This window comes from Telopea speciosissima, chromosome 1, assembly GCF_018873765.1.
Source record: "Telopea speciosissima isolate NSW1024214 ecotype Mountain lineage chromosome 1, Tspe_v1, whole genome shotgun sequence".
Lineage (NCBI taxonomy): Eukaryota > Viridiplantae > Streptophyta > Magnoliopsida > Proteales > Proteaceae > Telopea > Telopea speciosissima.
In genome coordinates, this window is record NC_057916.1 from 40,748,488 (window position 1) to 40,765,489 (window position 17,002).

Below are 17,002 nucleotides of genomic sequence, written 5' to 3' on the forward strand. Positions count from 1 at the left end.
TTCCATATGAGCAACTCGAAACCCTTTGACACTCCAATGGATAAGACATGCACTTTGAGCCTAGACCAATGCCTTAAGAGTGATGAAGAGAGAAACCAAATGTCCAAAATACCCTATGCAGTGGCAGTAGGCAGTCTGATGTATGCGATGATGTGCACATGTCCAGATATTTGATTTACCGTTGGCATAGTGAGCCGTTACCAGAGTAACCCAGGGCTAGCTCATTGGCAGGCAATAAAGAGGATACTTCGAACCTACGTGGCACTGCAGACCTCTCGCTCACCTTCAGTGGTTCAAACTTGAGACTGAGAGGCTACAGTGATGCTGATTGGGCTAGTGATAGAGACGAGCGCAAGTCCACTTCGGGGTATGAGTTTGTCCTAGGAGGCGAGACTGTCACTTGGAGTAGCAAGAAACAGACCTGCATCGCCCTGTCCATGATGGAGTCGGAGTACGTCGAATGTTCGGCAGTAGTACAGGAGGCCGTTTGGCTCAGGAGGTTCTTGCAGAGACTTTGCGTTTCTGCTCACTCAGACGACACTGTGCTTATACACTGTGACAGCACGGTAGTGCTTGCATTTGCGAAGGATCCCAAATTCCATGGTAAAGTCAAGCACATTGACATATGGTATCACTATATTCGAGACATGGTAGCACGAGGTGAAGTGGTTCTGCATCATATCTCCATTGGCAATATGTTGGTTGATCCTTTGACTGAGCCCATTGCCAGAGATGTTTGCCTAGTTCAGGTTAGGAACTTGGGACTCAGGCGGATCTGATAAATATTTTCTTAAGGAACACTTTGTTTGTGATGGACAATTATCTGTATTTCTCTTACATTTATTGATGAGCATATATTTGTTTGAGTAATTTTGTGTGTATACATTCATTGTTTGTAAAGATGTCACCAGGCTTAGAATCGACCCACTCACATAGGCGATTCGCCTCGGCGCTAGGGTGTAGCGAGCGAGATGAGCCCATGAGCATGTGTGCTCTATGGCACCTTAGTTAGAGCTAAGATGACACATTTACTTGGTCCAACTTGGAAGATACCACACTTCTAAGTAGCCTGTTCGAAGCCAGATGTGAGGTTCTAGGCAGAAACCATGAGGGTGACTGTGCTAGAGACTCAGGTTAGGCGCTTAGAGTAGCAACTAGACTAAGATCTGTATGGCGTTTATTTATTGTGAGTGACATGCCCGCCCTAGTGGGAGTTATGCCATAGCATGCACATCATACTACATGTGCTCATGACGGTCGATAGTGAGAGTGACTGAATAGATCCCTGCTTCGTCACTGTGTGAGCCACGTGGATTATATTAATCCCACAATACCCTTATTACCTAAGACAATGTCATGAAAAAGACACCCAATGACGCTACTTTGACGTTTGCCTTAGGACCAAGGATGATGCGGTCCAGCAGGAAGCGATTGGGAAAGCTGTTGGGGATATTTGGATTGACATGAGGGGCTCAGGGAAAACCATTAGACGTGTTATGTGACTCATTGCCCAGTCGATGTGACGTATTTGTGATCGACGCAGTCATGAGTACATTACATACCAAGGATTAACGCTGCTCATCATGAGCGGTTGAGAGTGTTAGATCGAGTATAAGTAGATCGTTTAGGGTATTTTGAGACTTTTGAGAGTGATGTACTATGTTGGTTAGATGAAAGTTTGATATAGTACTCCTACCTTGTATCATCTCGACAGGTCGCACGCCCCATTACCTGTATAGAGGATAACGCGGAATAAGAGAAACTTGAATGCATAATATATGTACCCTGTGTGGGCGAGTGGGAGGTGTAAATCGGTGATGGGCCTGAGGCCCAGCTGGTCCGCCCACATGGGGCAGGCCGGCTGAGCCAAAAATGAGAGAGAGAGAGAGAGAGAGAGAGAGAGAGAGAGAGAGAGAGAGGGACGGTCACTTAAGTGACCTATCCCTCCTCTGATTGGCCTATCCCAGGGTTTTAGCCTATATATAGATATAAGGCATAAACCCTAGGAGTGCATCAATTGATTAGTTCTCTCCCTCTTTCAAGTTCTGTGTTTTCCTAGGGTTTCTATCGTTACCTAAGGTTTTATGGTGTGGAGTTCTCTATGGAGAAGCCTATAGAGATCGCGTTGTGCTCGTAACAGCAAGCCGGCTTCGATCATCCCTTTCGTTGCGTTTCCACTCCATTCAAGTAAGGTCTAAACCTCTGAGATAAATGGATTGGAATGCTCATAGAATGCATGTTTCCCTAACAGGTCCTATTTGTGTGCCTTATTTTAATATGTTTATAGGGTGTTTATGGTACTCCTAATGCTATCCTAATCTATCTAATACTTATAAATGGCATCAAATACATATAGATGCCTTTATTACCACTACCCAGTATGGAGCCAACATTGGTTTTAGGTACGGAGAGCGAACTGATTCCACTACCCTCTCAGCAAGAAGGATTGGATTTCTAACCCCTGTAGTAGCGAACTCCTGACCTAGTAGGGCCGGAAACATCATCTGAGTGATAGGCGTCAATGACCACCTTCTTGTTCTGATGCTTGAAGTTGTTTTCGATCAAGCACCTCTCTTGGTACTCTACCTCCGTTACTCCACTCCGAATGCACCTTACTCAGTAAGCCCTGCAATATTAGCTCCCTTTCGAGTGGTTACGGGACAAGCTGGTCAATAAACCAATAGCTTACACATTCATATGGTTATCAAAATCGTGTAACCAGGGGATTTTTGGAGTAGAGGAGTCTTATATATCATGGTTATGAAGGTGAAGTCAAGATTACAACGTCACTTTCTATCATCAATCACCGAGAGTAGAAAGCTTTGATTTTGTTGGCCCAACTCGCTGTTGGATTTGAATTGTGTTTGAATGGAACATATTTGGAGTTTGTCGTGTTTACCATTTTTTTTTTTGGGGGGAGGCGAAGCCAGATACTTGTGTGGAGATGAATATTGATGTTCCACTCGCCGTCTTATCACCACTTTATCCTCTAAAAACCTACCCCTTCACCGAAGCTTCTGGCTTTCCGTCAAGGCCCACCCGATTCCTATCAGTGTAATACATCACCTTCCACCGTCTCTTTCGACCCAAACGCATGGATCAGATGCATGAACTACAATGCTATGGTTTAATGTATAGGGTTTATGATATGATACGAGCATAGGAGGCCCCATGCCCGATGGGGGCTTTGGTAAAATGTATTATTGACAATATCAGTGTAGATCTTGGGTTACATAAATATTTTCCGTGCATGGCTTAGTGAAATTTTTGCATTCCTTCTAGCACTTGATGCCAAATTTCTAAATGGAAAAAACTTTTTTTTTTCTAACACTTATATTCTTTTGTTAATGACAGGATATTGTAACTGGGAATTGGTGGTTGAGTTCTGTAAATGATAACGAGCATATAGGATATTGGCCAAAGTCTATATTCACTAGTTTAGCTGACAGTGCTTCTTTTGTGGCATGGGGAGGAGAGGTCTACAACCCTAACAATAGGGTATTGCCTCAAATGGGAAGTGGTCATTTTGATCCTAAAGAAGAGCATAAATCAGCCTACTTAAATTATATTAAGGTTGTCAGCAAAAATTTTAAACTTGAAGTTCCTGACAAAGTAACACCAAGCAGAATGGATGATCCCACATGTTACAAGGCAGAATATTATGATGACATTGGTGGTAACTTAAAAAAAATAGTAATGTATGGGGGACCCGTATGTCATCGTTGAATGCTGTTCTCTAATGTGTCATTAGCAAATAAATAAAATTCTCATTTAGTCCTTTTAGTATCCTTATACTTTTTTTTCCCTCTCCAACTTAGAACTTCAGGATCCTGTACAGACACTCTGAATTTAACTTTTGTGTGTGTGTGTGTGTGTGTGTGTGAGAGAGAGAGAGAGAGAGAGAGAGAGAGAGAGAGCCTATAAGGGGCTTATACGTGAGCCATCCATGCAAAACATTTGGGCCTTCAATTCTATCTAGCCCATTACCTTCCATGGGGCCTTCATTATCCCTCTCTTATTACCTTCTATTGCATGGCCCATTTTATTATTGCATAATGCTTCCTATTCGATATTACAAAGTCTGATTTGGATATTGTGGTTTCTTATCCTTGTGAGGCCACCAATAGTCCAGATTGTGCCATGCACAACCTTAATCCGAACAAGGGGATAGGTCATTCTCTCATGTGTGCCGATCTTAAGGGTCACAATCAACCATATAAATATAACACAAAACATGGCTCAGATCATTCATACAAACACTGTGGAAGCGATACAATTAAAGACATTCTTAAAGTTATATACATTAGTGGCTAACTACATTTATACATTAAAACATTTCTTACATGATTCATATGATTATATACAAACTTTACCAGAAACATAAACATATATACATTAGACTGTTCACCAACAATTAAAACATCAAGTACACAAAAGACCATTGAACTCAATATAAACATCCTTCCAAAATACATCTGAAACGTCATAACATCATCAAGATTCTTTGCTTTCATGACCATATACCGAGTAAACCCCTTTTATAGTCTCATCATCAGTAAAACATCAACTTAAATGGGGTGAGCTTGCGCCCAGTGATCAGGTACTATGAATATTACATACACATTCATATATAAGATTATAAACTTTGCAAGCATAGATGGAAAGTTAGCATATCAAAATTCATTTCCAATTAATTATGTTAATTCATGGCCATTTATTGGTCTACAGAGTCCACAACAAGCTAAAGATGGTAGTCGACCTCGTATCACTATTCTACTCTTGTTCCCGGTCACTGCAACTTGGGGAGGATGATACAGTAAGAATTATAAATGGACTCTACCCCCTTGTATCTAGGCATCGGAGCTCTGGGAGGGGAACCCTCATATATTTAAACATCATACTAGACTAGTCTTCTCCCATGTGTCCAAACATCATAATCCTAGGGGAGGACAAGCTCCAGGTCATAACATCTTACTAGACTCATCTTCTTTCATGTGTCCTATACTGTAGCCTCAGGGGAGGATAAGCTCTGGTTAAATACTTTTCACTAGTCTTATCTTCTCCCATGTACCCAGGCACTGTAGCCTTGAGGTAGGGTAAGCACAAGGCACAGTGTCGGCTCTCATCCAGTACATAAACCCCCTACTAGAAAGGGGCGGTAGCCACTGGTTGTATTACAAATTACCATTAACCATACACACATACATCTCTTTCATTAATTACTTCATCTCTCTTTTCATTTCATAAATCATTCTTTCCTTCTCTTGTTATAACATGTATAACCATTCAATATAACGTTTATTGCAAAGCATATCAAACTTCATCTCACTTCCACAGACCGTATACATATGATCATTTCGTATAAACTTCGCATGTCGTACTTCATTCAACATTCAAATATTATCATGTAAACATTTAGGTGGTGTTTTTCAAGATGAGCATGCCAAGGTGGTTTTTTCTTATAGGAAATTCCTAGGTATTACGACAAACTTTGAAGCAGAATTTCAAGCATTTATTTTAGGGATGGAGCCTGCCAGAGATCAAGGGTTTTTTCCAAAATCTGGATAGAATGTGATTCTGTGGAGGTTTTACTTTTTGTGTCCTGCAAAAAAGTCCCCTGGTTTGTTTGGCAGGCTGGTGTGTTCTCTAAGCATTCTTTAACTCAATCGATTGGAAGATGACGAACTATTATCGTGAAGCCAACCCTATTGCTGACTTCTTGGCAAAATCAGCAGAAAGAATACAAATTTTATTGTAATGGATGCCCAATGTAGACCAAGGTTTCGGGTGTTTCCTCTTTGATTTTTATTTTGTTATTTTTTTTTTATACTTCCCTGTCGATGACAATGCCAAAGGTGGGGGATTTAAATTCGTTTTTTCTTTTTGTAGTTGTGTCTGGCTTCTAGCCAGTTTAGTTTTTGTATACCTCTTCTCATTTTTCAAGACAACTGATCTTTTAGCAACAAAAAAAAATAAATTTGAAGGCATCTTCATGACATTCATTCATGTAACAATTTATATAATTCATGCATCATACAGTAATTGCATCACATCATACAAATTCATATCATGCTTCATTCACAACATACGTATATTAGGTTACAATACTTAGTCATATGTCCCACAACTTAGTATGCACAATCTGAGATCGAACGCCAACAATCGAGTAAATCGAGTCACTCGTTACCTATTTGCAAAACGACCTCTCAAAAAAGGGTCACAAACCTTAAGGAAGCCAAAAACTCAAGTCACAATGGGTTCAACCTTTCAAAACAGGCGAAATGCCAAACAAGGTTACACCAGTCTCGCCAAATCCCAAGAAGCTCGTTGGTACCCTCGTCCGAAGTCTCTTCCCATGAACCCTGTGGAACCCTATGTAGGCAATGCTACAGTCCACTGGATCATGATGGTTCACCATGCTAAACCAATAAAAAATATGTTTTGAGTTCCCAACTCTTGGGATCTCCAGGGTTGTCCCTAGGGTTGCCCTAGGGCACCCTAAACTGGCTTGGGCATCCTATTTCAATTTTTAGGGTTTTTCATGGTCGCCCATGGTGCCCTACTAGGACCCTATTAGGGTTTGGTATGACAAACCAATGCCTAGTTCATCTCTTTGACGTCCCATAAAATAATGGGATCCAGGTCTGGAGTAGCCTAGTAGAAGCTGCGGATCGGGAGAATCGAGAATACTTTAAGTCGTCATGGAGTTGATCAATCGAACAAGCACTACCAGTCGCAGGGGATACTTTTCTTGAGATCCAAGAATAATGTCTTAATTTTATTCAACCTTCACTACCTTCTTCCATTCATGGAGGATTACATATAGGCTTAGAGCTAAGTACATGTAAGGAAGAAAAGAAAAATAAGAATCCAATCTTCAATTAGCCCAATATACTCTCAATCAGAAAATAAGAATCCAATCTTCTCTTCAATCAGCCCAATATACTCTCAATCAGAAAAATAAGAATCCAATATTCTCTTAAATAGAAATTCCCCGATCGACAAGTTTGACACACTATTGAAAATTTCAAATTCAAATCTTCCATGTATAGATCGTCATCCAATAGGAAATAATTCTATAGAAGATTCAATGCTTCAATACTTCCATAATAAGAACCACTGTAATTAGGAAACTATGTGAACCGAGGTTTCCACTAAAATCTCGTTCCAATTATGAAAGTGTATCTCCATAGCAGATCCCGTACTTTCCATAATAGGAACCTTCCAATTAATGTAGGGCATTGCTGAGATGGCTGATAAGAGCTTCCAACAATAGAAGATGCAAAGCTGGCCTGCATCAATGTTAAAGAGAAAATACATCTCTATTCCATCCCATGGAAAGAGAGATCCATCTCATACCTAAATGCGTAGAGGAACATAATTGATTTGGGTTACTTTCACATCCCATGAATAATCATAAAATTGAAACAACAGGAATTAACATAAATTTACTAACCTGATGAGCCTCAAGTGTTGTTCCTCCAATAGACAATGGTTCTTCCTTCAATGAGCATTCCAAGTAAAAAGATCTGAACCTCTAATGGTGCAGCCAAGGTTCTTCAAGGAAATCCTAGATCCTCTTCAGTTCCTCAGTCACAGATCTAGGTTTCCAAAATCGTAACTCTCAAAAGTCTAGAGAGCTGGAAGAAGGGAGGAGAAGAGATCACAAGAGATAGAGAGGGGGAGAGCCAAAATTTGTCCAGAGGGGGGGGGCAGCCAAAAACGTGGAACACTGGTACCCCCTCTGCGTTTTTTAGCTTTTTATAAAGCCAGGGTTTCTAAAACCCTAGATGGGAAAAATCCCAGTGAGAGTCTGACTCTCTGTCCCTTTGTTGGCTTTCCTGTTTAAACTCAAAGTGCTTCTAATTGGTGAAGAAGGACAATCTAATAGGAATGATCTAATTAATTAATTATTTTAATTTATGGATAATTATAATTAGCACCATATCCAGTAATTAAATAAATTACCAATTATTTTAGCAAATTCCAAATAACTCCTTACATGGTAATAAATTATCATATACAACCCCCCTCACTAATCAACACCATCATTATGGAATCTAGGGCATGTACACTAGTACTGCCAAACCCCATTCCATAGTACATGTCCATACAAGAGGGTCTTTGCTGATTGGGTCCCGCAAAACTTGATAAAACACTTTAATCAAATAACCATGTAAATGTAGGCGTGCTACCCCACCCACGCACGAGCCTATTGTAAACATGAGTGGGGCTCTATCGACAGGGGAGGTGTTACCTATCGCTGTTGAGGCAATTCAGCCTGCAACGCCACTTGGAGATACATTTGAAGAGTTGGAAGGGACTGCCTTACCCATGGTGGGTGAGGCTGCACTTGCTCCAACGACTGTGGTGGAAGAGGCAGCATTACCTTTGGTGGGGGAAGGCCCAAACGGCTTGACATCTGTGGCTGTGCATGATAGCCTGGAGGCAGCTCTTTGTGTGGACCATTGTGGATCACAAAACGCCTGCTCGAACGGCAGGGGGCACCATTGAAGTGGTCTTGGGTTTCCCAAGCCCAATTGGTACACAGGAAGGTAACTCAGAGAGGGTGAGTTTGCAGGAGGTTAGCTCTATTTCGTCTAGTGCTTGCGAAGGCCAGGTGGCATGCCTAGATCCATCATCTACCGTAACAGCTTTTGATGAAGTTAGACAGGTAGATGCAGCTCTTTTGGGTACCTTTACACCGGTTACCAATAGCTCTGGTAAGCAGCCTAAGAAAGTGTGGAACCAGCCACAACATGCCGTCAGGGGGGCTTCAAAATCCAGTAAGTATCAATGAAGATAGTATATTGGAATTTGCGTGGCATATTGAACAGCCGTACTAGGGCTGCTTTGAAGATTCTGGTTCAAACTTAGAACCCTGATGTAGTATGCATTGCAGAACCTATGGTTATGCCTAATAAATTCCCTAAGTTGTTTTTCCAACGAATGGGCTTCTGTGTGGATTTTATACATAATGAGAGAGTGGGGAAGAATCCTAACTTATGGATAGTCTAGAGGAATTCATTCTCTAAGCCAGTGGTCTATAGCTCTTCTGATCAACAAATCACAGTATTCATGGAGGTGAGAGGTGAAAAATTCTTCCTTTCGGCTATGCATGCTAGTAGCCTAGGTACTCGAAGGAGGGATCTTTGGGTGGACTTGTCGAGTCAGCCTATCTCATCGCTGCCTTGGCTTGTGGTAGGGGACTTTAATGCAACCCTATTGGCGTCTGAGAAAAGAGGACCGGGTGCTTTTCATACAGGGGCTGCGATGGAGTTTGCGGCTTTTTTGGACTCTGCTTCTCTCCTTCCTTTACCGTCCAAAGGAAATAAATTCACATGGAGCAACAATAGAAAACAAGGGATTGCTAGTGCTGTGCTAGATAGAAGTTTATGTAACCAGGCCTGGCTAGATCGTTACCATGATGCATATCAGTGGGTGCTTCCGAGGTCTGTGTCTGATCACTCCCCTATTGTGATTTTTTCTGACTCTGTGCCCAAGCCTGTCAATTACCCTTTCAGGTTGTAGCATTTTTGGTTAGAACATAAGGACTTTGCCACTGTGGTGTGCCAGTCCTGGGGTGAATATGTGTCAGGCTCCCCATTTTATGTTGTCACTCAAAAGCTAAAAAGATTGAAGGCGGCCCTTAGAGGATGGTCTAGAACTGCCTTTCCCAATGTCAATTTTGAGGTTGACCGAGCTAGAGCAGCGCTGGAGAACGCCCATGAGATTATGGAGACGGTGGGAACCACAGACTATCTTATCCAGTGTGAATTCCAAGCAAGACAGGAGTACATTACGGCTATCACACTGCAAGAAAAACTGTGGTCAGAAAAGTCCAAAATTAGGGCTCTCACTTGTGGGGATCAGAACACAAGATTCTTCCACCGGGCTACTAAGATCAGGCGTGCCAAGAACCTCATTCGGGTGCTTAAGAAGACTGATGGGACTGTTCTTAATGATGGACCCCAAATCAGCGCCTATGTAACGGAGTACTATGAAGCTTTTCATAAGAAGGTGACTTCTGAAGCACAACCGGATATCCTATCTTGCATTCCGTCGTTAATTTCTACGGATGATAATGCTTTTCTTATGGCTGTACCTAGCAGGGAGGAGATTAAAGCTGCAGCTTTTGACTTGGATCCAGATAGTGCGCCTAATCTGAATGGGGTCCCAGGTGCGTTTTACAAATCTTGTTGGGAGATTATTGAGAGTGATGTATGTCGGGCTGTCTCACGATTTTTTGTTGATGGCATCATCACCAAAGGGATTAATAATAATTTCATCTCACTATTCCTAAAATATGAAGAGGCACTTACCCTGGATAAGTTTCGGCCTATTTGTGTTGGCAATTTTCTATATAAGCTGATTCCCAAAATCCTTGCGCTTGTCTGGTTTTCTTCCTAGGTTGATTTCTGAGGAACAGGGCGCTTTTCAAAAGGGGGGAGTCATTATTTCCAACATTTGTGTGGCTTCTGAGCTGACAAATATTCTGCATATGAAATCTCATGGTGGAGGGATGGGCCTTAAGCTAGATATTCAAAAAGCTTATGACTCAATGGAATGGGACTTCATGTTTGATGTGATGTGAAAGTTCGGATTCAATGACAAATGGGTCAACATGATTCATCAGCTACTTTCTTCGGCTTGGCTCTCAATCCTCCTTAATGGAGGACCAGTTGGCTTCTTTGGGGTAGAGAGAGGACTACGACAAGGTGACCCCCTGGCGCCCCTTCTTTTTATTATTGTAGTAGAAGTCTTGTGTAGGGGTTTTACTGAGTTACAGTCCAGTCGCAAGATCGCCCCCCTATCAGGACCTAGAGGTGTGGCGGTTCCAACCCATCTCTTGTTTGCAGATGATGTGTTTCTATTTGTTAAAGTAGGCATACGCTCTGTTCACTGCCTCAACGACTTCTTGGGGAAATACCAAAAATATTCAGGGCAATGCATAAATGATCAAAAGAGCAAGATGTTTCTTTGCAACGTGAGTGCAACCAGAAAAAAGAAAATAAGGGAGATTATTGGGTTTTCTGATAGTAGCTTCCCTACCAAATATTTGGGAATCGACATTTTCAAGGGCAGGGTAAAAAAGGATGCTATTTATTATGGCATTGATGGATAAATTCAAAACCAGGTTAGCAAGTTGGAAAGGAAGGCTAATCTCTATAGCAGGGAGAGTCCAGTTAGTAAGGTCTGTGATTTCAAGTTTGCCAATCCACATCTTCTCCATTTATTGGTGGCCTACTTTTTTTTTTTTATTTTTTACCCCAAATATTCCGTGGGACCCGGGGGCGGCCCCTAAGATTTATTTATAAAAAAGAACTCAAGCATACACGGGGAGGATATATCCGCCTTACCCCAACCCAAGGGTACAAGTAGACTTTCCTCTCCTCTCTTCCTCACCCATCCTTACAGCGGTGTTACAGTTCAACTTAAACAAAACAGGAAAGAAAGAAAAGCCTTACATTCTTAAAACCGGGAACCCTAATTTATCCTCCTAGAGAATTCTACTAAGTTCTCTAGGGAGATCACTTTCCTCATGAAAGTCGATGGAGGATGAGGTTTGACAAGCTTGATTTGCAAGATGGTCTGCTGCCTTGTTACTTTCCCTGTACGTAAAGCATACATTTGCACTGGCCATTGTGCAGTACTGGGTGATTTCCTTAAAAAGATACCAGCCCTTTCAGAGAGTGCATTTCCCATTTTTTACCATTAAGGCTAGCACGGCTGAGTCTGTATTTACTACAACCTCCGTCAGCCCTAGAGTTACACACCATTTAAGGCCATCCTTCAAAGCTCTCAATTCTGCTAATGAATTAGTGCATTCCCCATAAAAATTTGCAAACGCCACAATCATCCTCCCTTCTTTATCCCTAATGATTCCCCCCCACCCCCTATTCCAGGGTTCCCTTTGCAGGCGCCATCAACATTAAGCTTAAACGAAACAAATGAGGGGCACCAATAGATTGGTTGAGGCCTTCTAGCTTTTTTTGCCTTGCACTTGAACCCAAAACATTCAAGAATTAGCTTGTCCCTGGTGTTCCCTATGCGCTTGATATTAGCTGGAAAGTTAAAACCACTTACCCATCTTTTAATAGCCAAAATTATTGTCCCAGAGGTTCTAGTTCCTTCATCATGCCTGCGGTTGTTTCTTTCACGCCAAAGTTCCCAAACAATCAGGGGGGGAGTGATCCCCATAATGAAACCATGGAGCTTACTACCACAAGCCAAGTCCTGCCACTGGCGCAATCTGCTCCTAATGTCCTGGGCCTACACCAAAATGACGTCAAATATTATGGCAAAATGAGTCCATACCTTCCGTGCCACTACTCCCTCCACCAGGCAGTGGTTCATCGATTCTATATTTGGACTTCCACAGCAAACACATTTAGAGGCTAGCGGAATGCCCAACAACATCAACGCCTCTTCAGTTGGGATTCTTCCATTAGCAACCTGCCAGGTAAAGAAGCCGATTTTAGTTGGCAAGACCTGGTTCCAAATCCAGCTAGCATAAGGGACCAGGGGGAAACACGTTCTCAACTCATTCCAGGCTGCCTTAGCCAAAAATCAATAACGCCTCTTAAGGATTGTGACTGCAATATCAACTATCATCCTGGTAAAGCCAATGTGGTGGCGAATGCACCTGAGCAGGAAGTCCCAGGGAGTGATGGCTACAATGTTTACTAGCCAGCCTCATTTAATTGAAGACTGCAAAAGATTAGGTTTGGAGATGGTGACTGGGAATGCCACAGCCTTGTTGGCAAGTTTGATGGTTCAGCCTTCTGTTATTGATCAAATAAAGGAAAAAATGAAGATCCATTCTTGGAGAAGGTGAGGAAAGAGATACAAGAAGGTAAATGGATAGACTTTTCTATTGCAATAGATGGTTCCCTAAGATTTCGAACCAGATTGTGTGTGCCAAATATTGAAAAATTGAAAGAAATACTACTGAAGGAAGCACACTGTAGCCCATATACCATTCAACCTGGAGGCACCAAGATGTATCAAGACTTGAAGGAAACTTTTTGGTGGAACAACATGAAAAGAGAGATTGCAAAGTATGTGCTAAGGTGTTTGACTTGTCAGCTTGTGATTGAGCACCAATGACCCTCAGGACTTCTACAAACTCTAAAAATGCCTGAGTGGAAGTGAAAGCATATTACGATGGATTTTGTCACATCGTTACCAAAGACTCCACAGAATCATGATGTGATTTGGGTGATTGTCGATAGACTAACTAAATCAGCCCATTTCTTACCTATTCGGATCAACTACTCATTGGACAGGCTAGCAAAATTGTATGTTGATGAGATTGTACGACTGCATGGCGCGCCTGTGTCCATTGTTTCTGACAGAGATTCAAGGTTTAATTCACATTTTTGGAAGAGTTTGCAAAGAGCTATGGGTACTCAGCTACTTTTCAACACTGCTTTTCATCCCCAGACAGATGGACAATTGGAAAGGACAATATAAATTTTGGAGGACATGCTTCGAGCCTGTGTTATTGATTTCAAAGGAAGTTGGAGTGAACACTAATCATTGGCTGAGTTCTCCTATAATAACAGTTATCAATCCACAATTGGGATGGCACCATATGAAGCCTTGTATGGAAGGAAATGTAGGTCGTCGATTTGTTGGAGTGATGTTGGTGAAAGACAATTGTTGGGACCTGAATTGGTACAACAGACTTCGGAGAAAGTAGAACTGATTCAGAAGAGAATAAAGACTACCCTTAGTGATGAGCACATTTATGTGTGAAATTTTAGGGCATAAAGCATACATTTTACCACATTGGACAGAGTTACTCAGTGCTTTCTTGTGCTTTTCAGGGTTTAGGTGAATTATTGTGAAAATGGAGGAGATGATGCTAAGGAGATGTTTTTAAGCTTTTTTGAGGTGTTAATAGTATGGATAAATAGCCCATCGAGTCAGCTTCGCAACGGTTCAAACGACACTTGAATCCGAGTTGAAACGAAGCAGTTATGGTCGTTTCCGTAACGACGCGCGAAAATGGTGTACAGGGGTTTATTTATACTTATTGATAGTCGGACGGGGGCAAAGTGAAGCGGAAGTTCGGATTCCAGGGGCCTTAACACAATTATCAGAAGTTACTTTACTGTACCCGAAAGATTCCATTTGGAAGGCTCTGGACAGTCCAACTTCAACTTGAGATATCTTGGGCTCCCCAACTCCGAATTGGACGAAATTTGGGTCTATTTTGGGTGATTTTTTGCAAGGAACACAATGGTGAGGCCTATATAAGCACCCCATGCTCCACGTCTTCTGAAGGATAGAATGGATATTTTATTTATTCTTGAAGGAATCCTAGTCATCACCCTTACTCTCTCTCTCCTCCGACTCCTCAAGGGCACTTCTGAAATTCTATTTGGGATAGATTTATATTTTCTCATCTATGGAAGGTTGAAAAATCAAAGATGCTTTGATTTTATTGCTTGGAGAAGATATCTACAAAGAAAATGAAGCACTTGTTAGAATTGAAAGTTTATTTTTCTAGAAATAGAAGGTCTATGTAAACAATCTTCTCTTCTTCTTCTTTCTTTTTTTTTCTTTTTTCTTTTTTCTTAGGATTCAAGGCATTGTAAAAGAGGAAACAGAAGAGAATATTCTCTTTTCTTAGGGAATATTTCTCCTACACTTCCATCTTCTCTCTTCTCCTCTCTTCCACCTATAAATACCCCCTACCTCTCTTATAAAAATTGCTCATTCACTTAGTGAAAATTTCTTCTCTTCTTCTCCTTCTAATTTATGATTTTTGGCTTTTCTAAGTTCTAGTTTGCTTTTATGATTTTTAGTTAATGGTTATAATAGGTTTAGTTTATGCTTTAATTTCAATTTAAGTCTTCAATTGGGTTGTAATTTCTTAATTCTAGTTTAAGTTTTAAGCCTTCTAGTCTAAGTTCTTAAGTTGATGACAAGACTTGAAGATTTAGAAGAGGAGGCCATGGTAAGTTTATGTAAGTATTCAAGCTTTTCAATTACATTCATGCAAGCACATCCAGGTTTTACTATCTAAACTCTCAATCTCATTCTCCATCTCCTCTATCTCTCTCTGTCTTCTTCTTCTTCCCCCTCTATTTCTTTTATTTTAATTTTATATGGTTGTGGTTTATGGATGCATTTTTATTTCCTTATTTCTTTTTACATGGTTAGTATGTGTGGCTGTATTTTTATTCCTTTAAATTCGCTTTAGTTTGATAGGTTAAATGCTTATGTGTTAGGATGCCGATTTAATCCCTTAATTTTGTTAGATGCTTATGAGTTAGGATGCATTGATTTTCGTTAGTTTAATTAGTTTAATTTAACACTTTAATTTGGTTCACTTTGCATTACTTTTAAGTTAGTTAAATAGAGTGGCGTATATCTCCTCGTGTTCGACCCGTAGCTATGATTGACCCGTACGCTTGCGATTTTATTTTAACTCAAACAAGTTTTTGGCGCCGTTGTCGGGGAGATTATTGTGCATTTTATTTATCTGATTTTTAAGTAGTTCGAAGTGTTTTAGTTTATTATTTTCTCTTCTTTGTTTTTTTTTGAAAAAAAAAAAAATCAATTTATGAAAACCTCTTCTTGTTTCTCTTCTGTTTCAAATAGTGTGCGCCCGATCTAAAGTCCTTCATATGCTTCAACCTTCCATCTTTTGGTGTCCCTCATAGGATTAAGCTACCTATGACGCTACATCTTGACTTGATTGGGTGGATTGACATGTGACTTATCTTTGGAGGTGACCACTCTTGATAACAGGAAAGCGACATAGTGAGAGTATTGGAAACATAAACGTATAGTAGACCTTCATTCTACATCAGAATCCATATTGGAGTCGCACGTAGATGGTTATAGAAGACTATACGGGTTCCCTTGCTGTCAACCTATATGGCATCCTTACAGCTTTTGAACCATTGTTTCGCTTTTTGAGGGATAGAGATGCACTATCTACCTTGGGCTCCCTCTTGTTTCCAGTTTTTTTTTTTAAGTGTTTTATTTTTCTTTAATTTTTCTAAAGGAGACCTCATATCTGTTTAGGTGGCTAAGGTGTGGACTCGTGATTCAAGTAATCGTCTTATTAGAAGACCACCTTCTCTACCACCTTTGACCATGGGTGACCAACAATCCAAGACTCTTAAGGATAGGTTTTACCCCACCAGGGCTGCACAGCTCTCATGCATTAGTCGTCTGTTGTTACAGGGAATAACTATGAACTCAAGACCAACTTCATCAGCATGCTACCCCATTTCCATGGGATGGCTAATGAGGATGCATCTCTTCCTTAGGGAATTTGAGGAGGTCTGTGTTCTAATTAAGGTCCAGAATTTGACTGATGATGCAGTTAGGCTTAGGTTTATACCCTTTGCCCTGAAAGACCAGGCCAAGAAGTGGCTCTATGGACTGCCAATAAATTCCATTAATACATGGGATGAGTTCACCATTGTCTTTTTGAGAAAATTCTTCCCTCTTCACAAGACCAATAAACTTAAAAGTGACATCCTCCAGTTCAGGTAGAAACCACATGAGTCCTTTTTTAAATTCATGGAAAGATTCAAGGACCTCCTCTTAGAATGCCCTCACCATGGTTTTGACTTGTGGCAGCTATGCCAAATTATTTATGAGGGTATTGATTATCAGACCAAGCAACTTGTAGAGTCTATGTGTCCAGCAGGCTTTACTTCTTTTTCTGAGGAGAATGATGCATGAACATTCTTAACCAACTTGACTGATAAGACTAGGGAATGGGAATCTTCCCAAGAGGCTGAAAGGACCACTAAGGGGTATCTCATTGAGGGTATGCCAGCCAAGGAGGCCAAACTTGACAGTCTCATAAAACGGTTGGAGTCCATAGTTCTTAAAGAGTCTATACCAGTTAATCCAGTCAGCCAGGTCAACTATGTGTCGGTATACAGTTGGTGCCAAACCCCTGGACACCTTTCTGAGGAATGCCCCAACACCTTAGTGGGTAATTCCAGCATTGAGAATGTAAGTGCTC

The 17,002-nt window shown here is 41.0% G+C and overlaps 1 protein-coding gene and 1 non-coding gene across 2 annotated transcripts; one reads left to right on the plus strand and one right to left on the minus strand.

Annotated features, from left to right (window-relative positions):
* The first annotated feature begins 647 nt into the window (after positions 1-647).
* Positions 648-3,726, plus strand: LOC122649543. Its single transcript, XM_043842739.1, has 2 exons — positions 648-749; positions 3,355-3,726. The coding sequence occupies exons 1-2, from the start codon at positions 648-650 to the stop codon at positions 3,724-3,726; spliced, it is 474 nt and encodes a 157-aa protein (XP_043698674.1).
* Positions 3,727-16,488: 12,762 nt separating this feature from the next.
* On the minus strand, positions 16,489-16,595 carry LOC122649209. The gene has a single exon (XR_006331184.1). It is a non-coding gene; the product is annotated as a small nucleolar RNA R71 (small nucleolar RNA).
* Positions 16,596-17,002: the final 407 nt, after the last annotated feature.

Coding starts and splice junctions, on each gene's coding strand:
- LOC122649543 (XM_043842739.1), top strand. CDS start 648: ATGGTAGCACGAGGTGAAGTGGTTCTGCATCATATCTCCATTGGCAAT. Junction 750..3,354: donor GAGATGTTTGCCTAGTTCAG/GTTAGGAACTTG, acceptor TGTTAATGACAG/GATATTGTAACTGGGAATTG.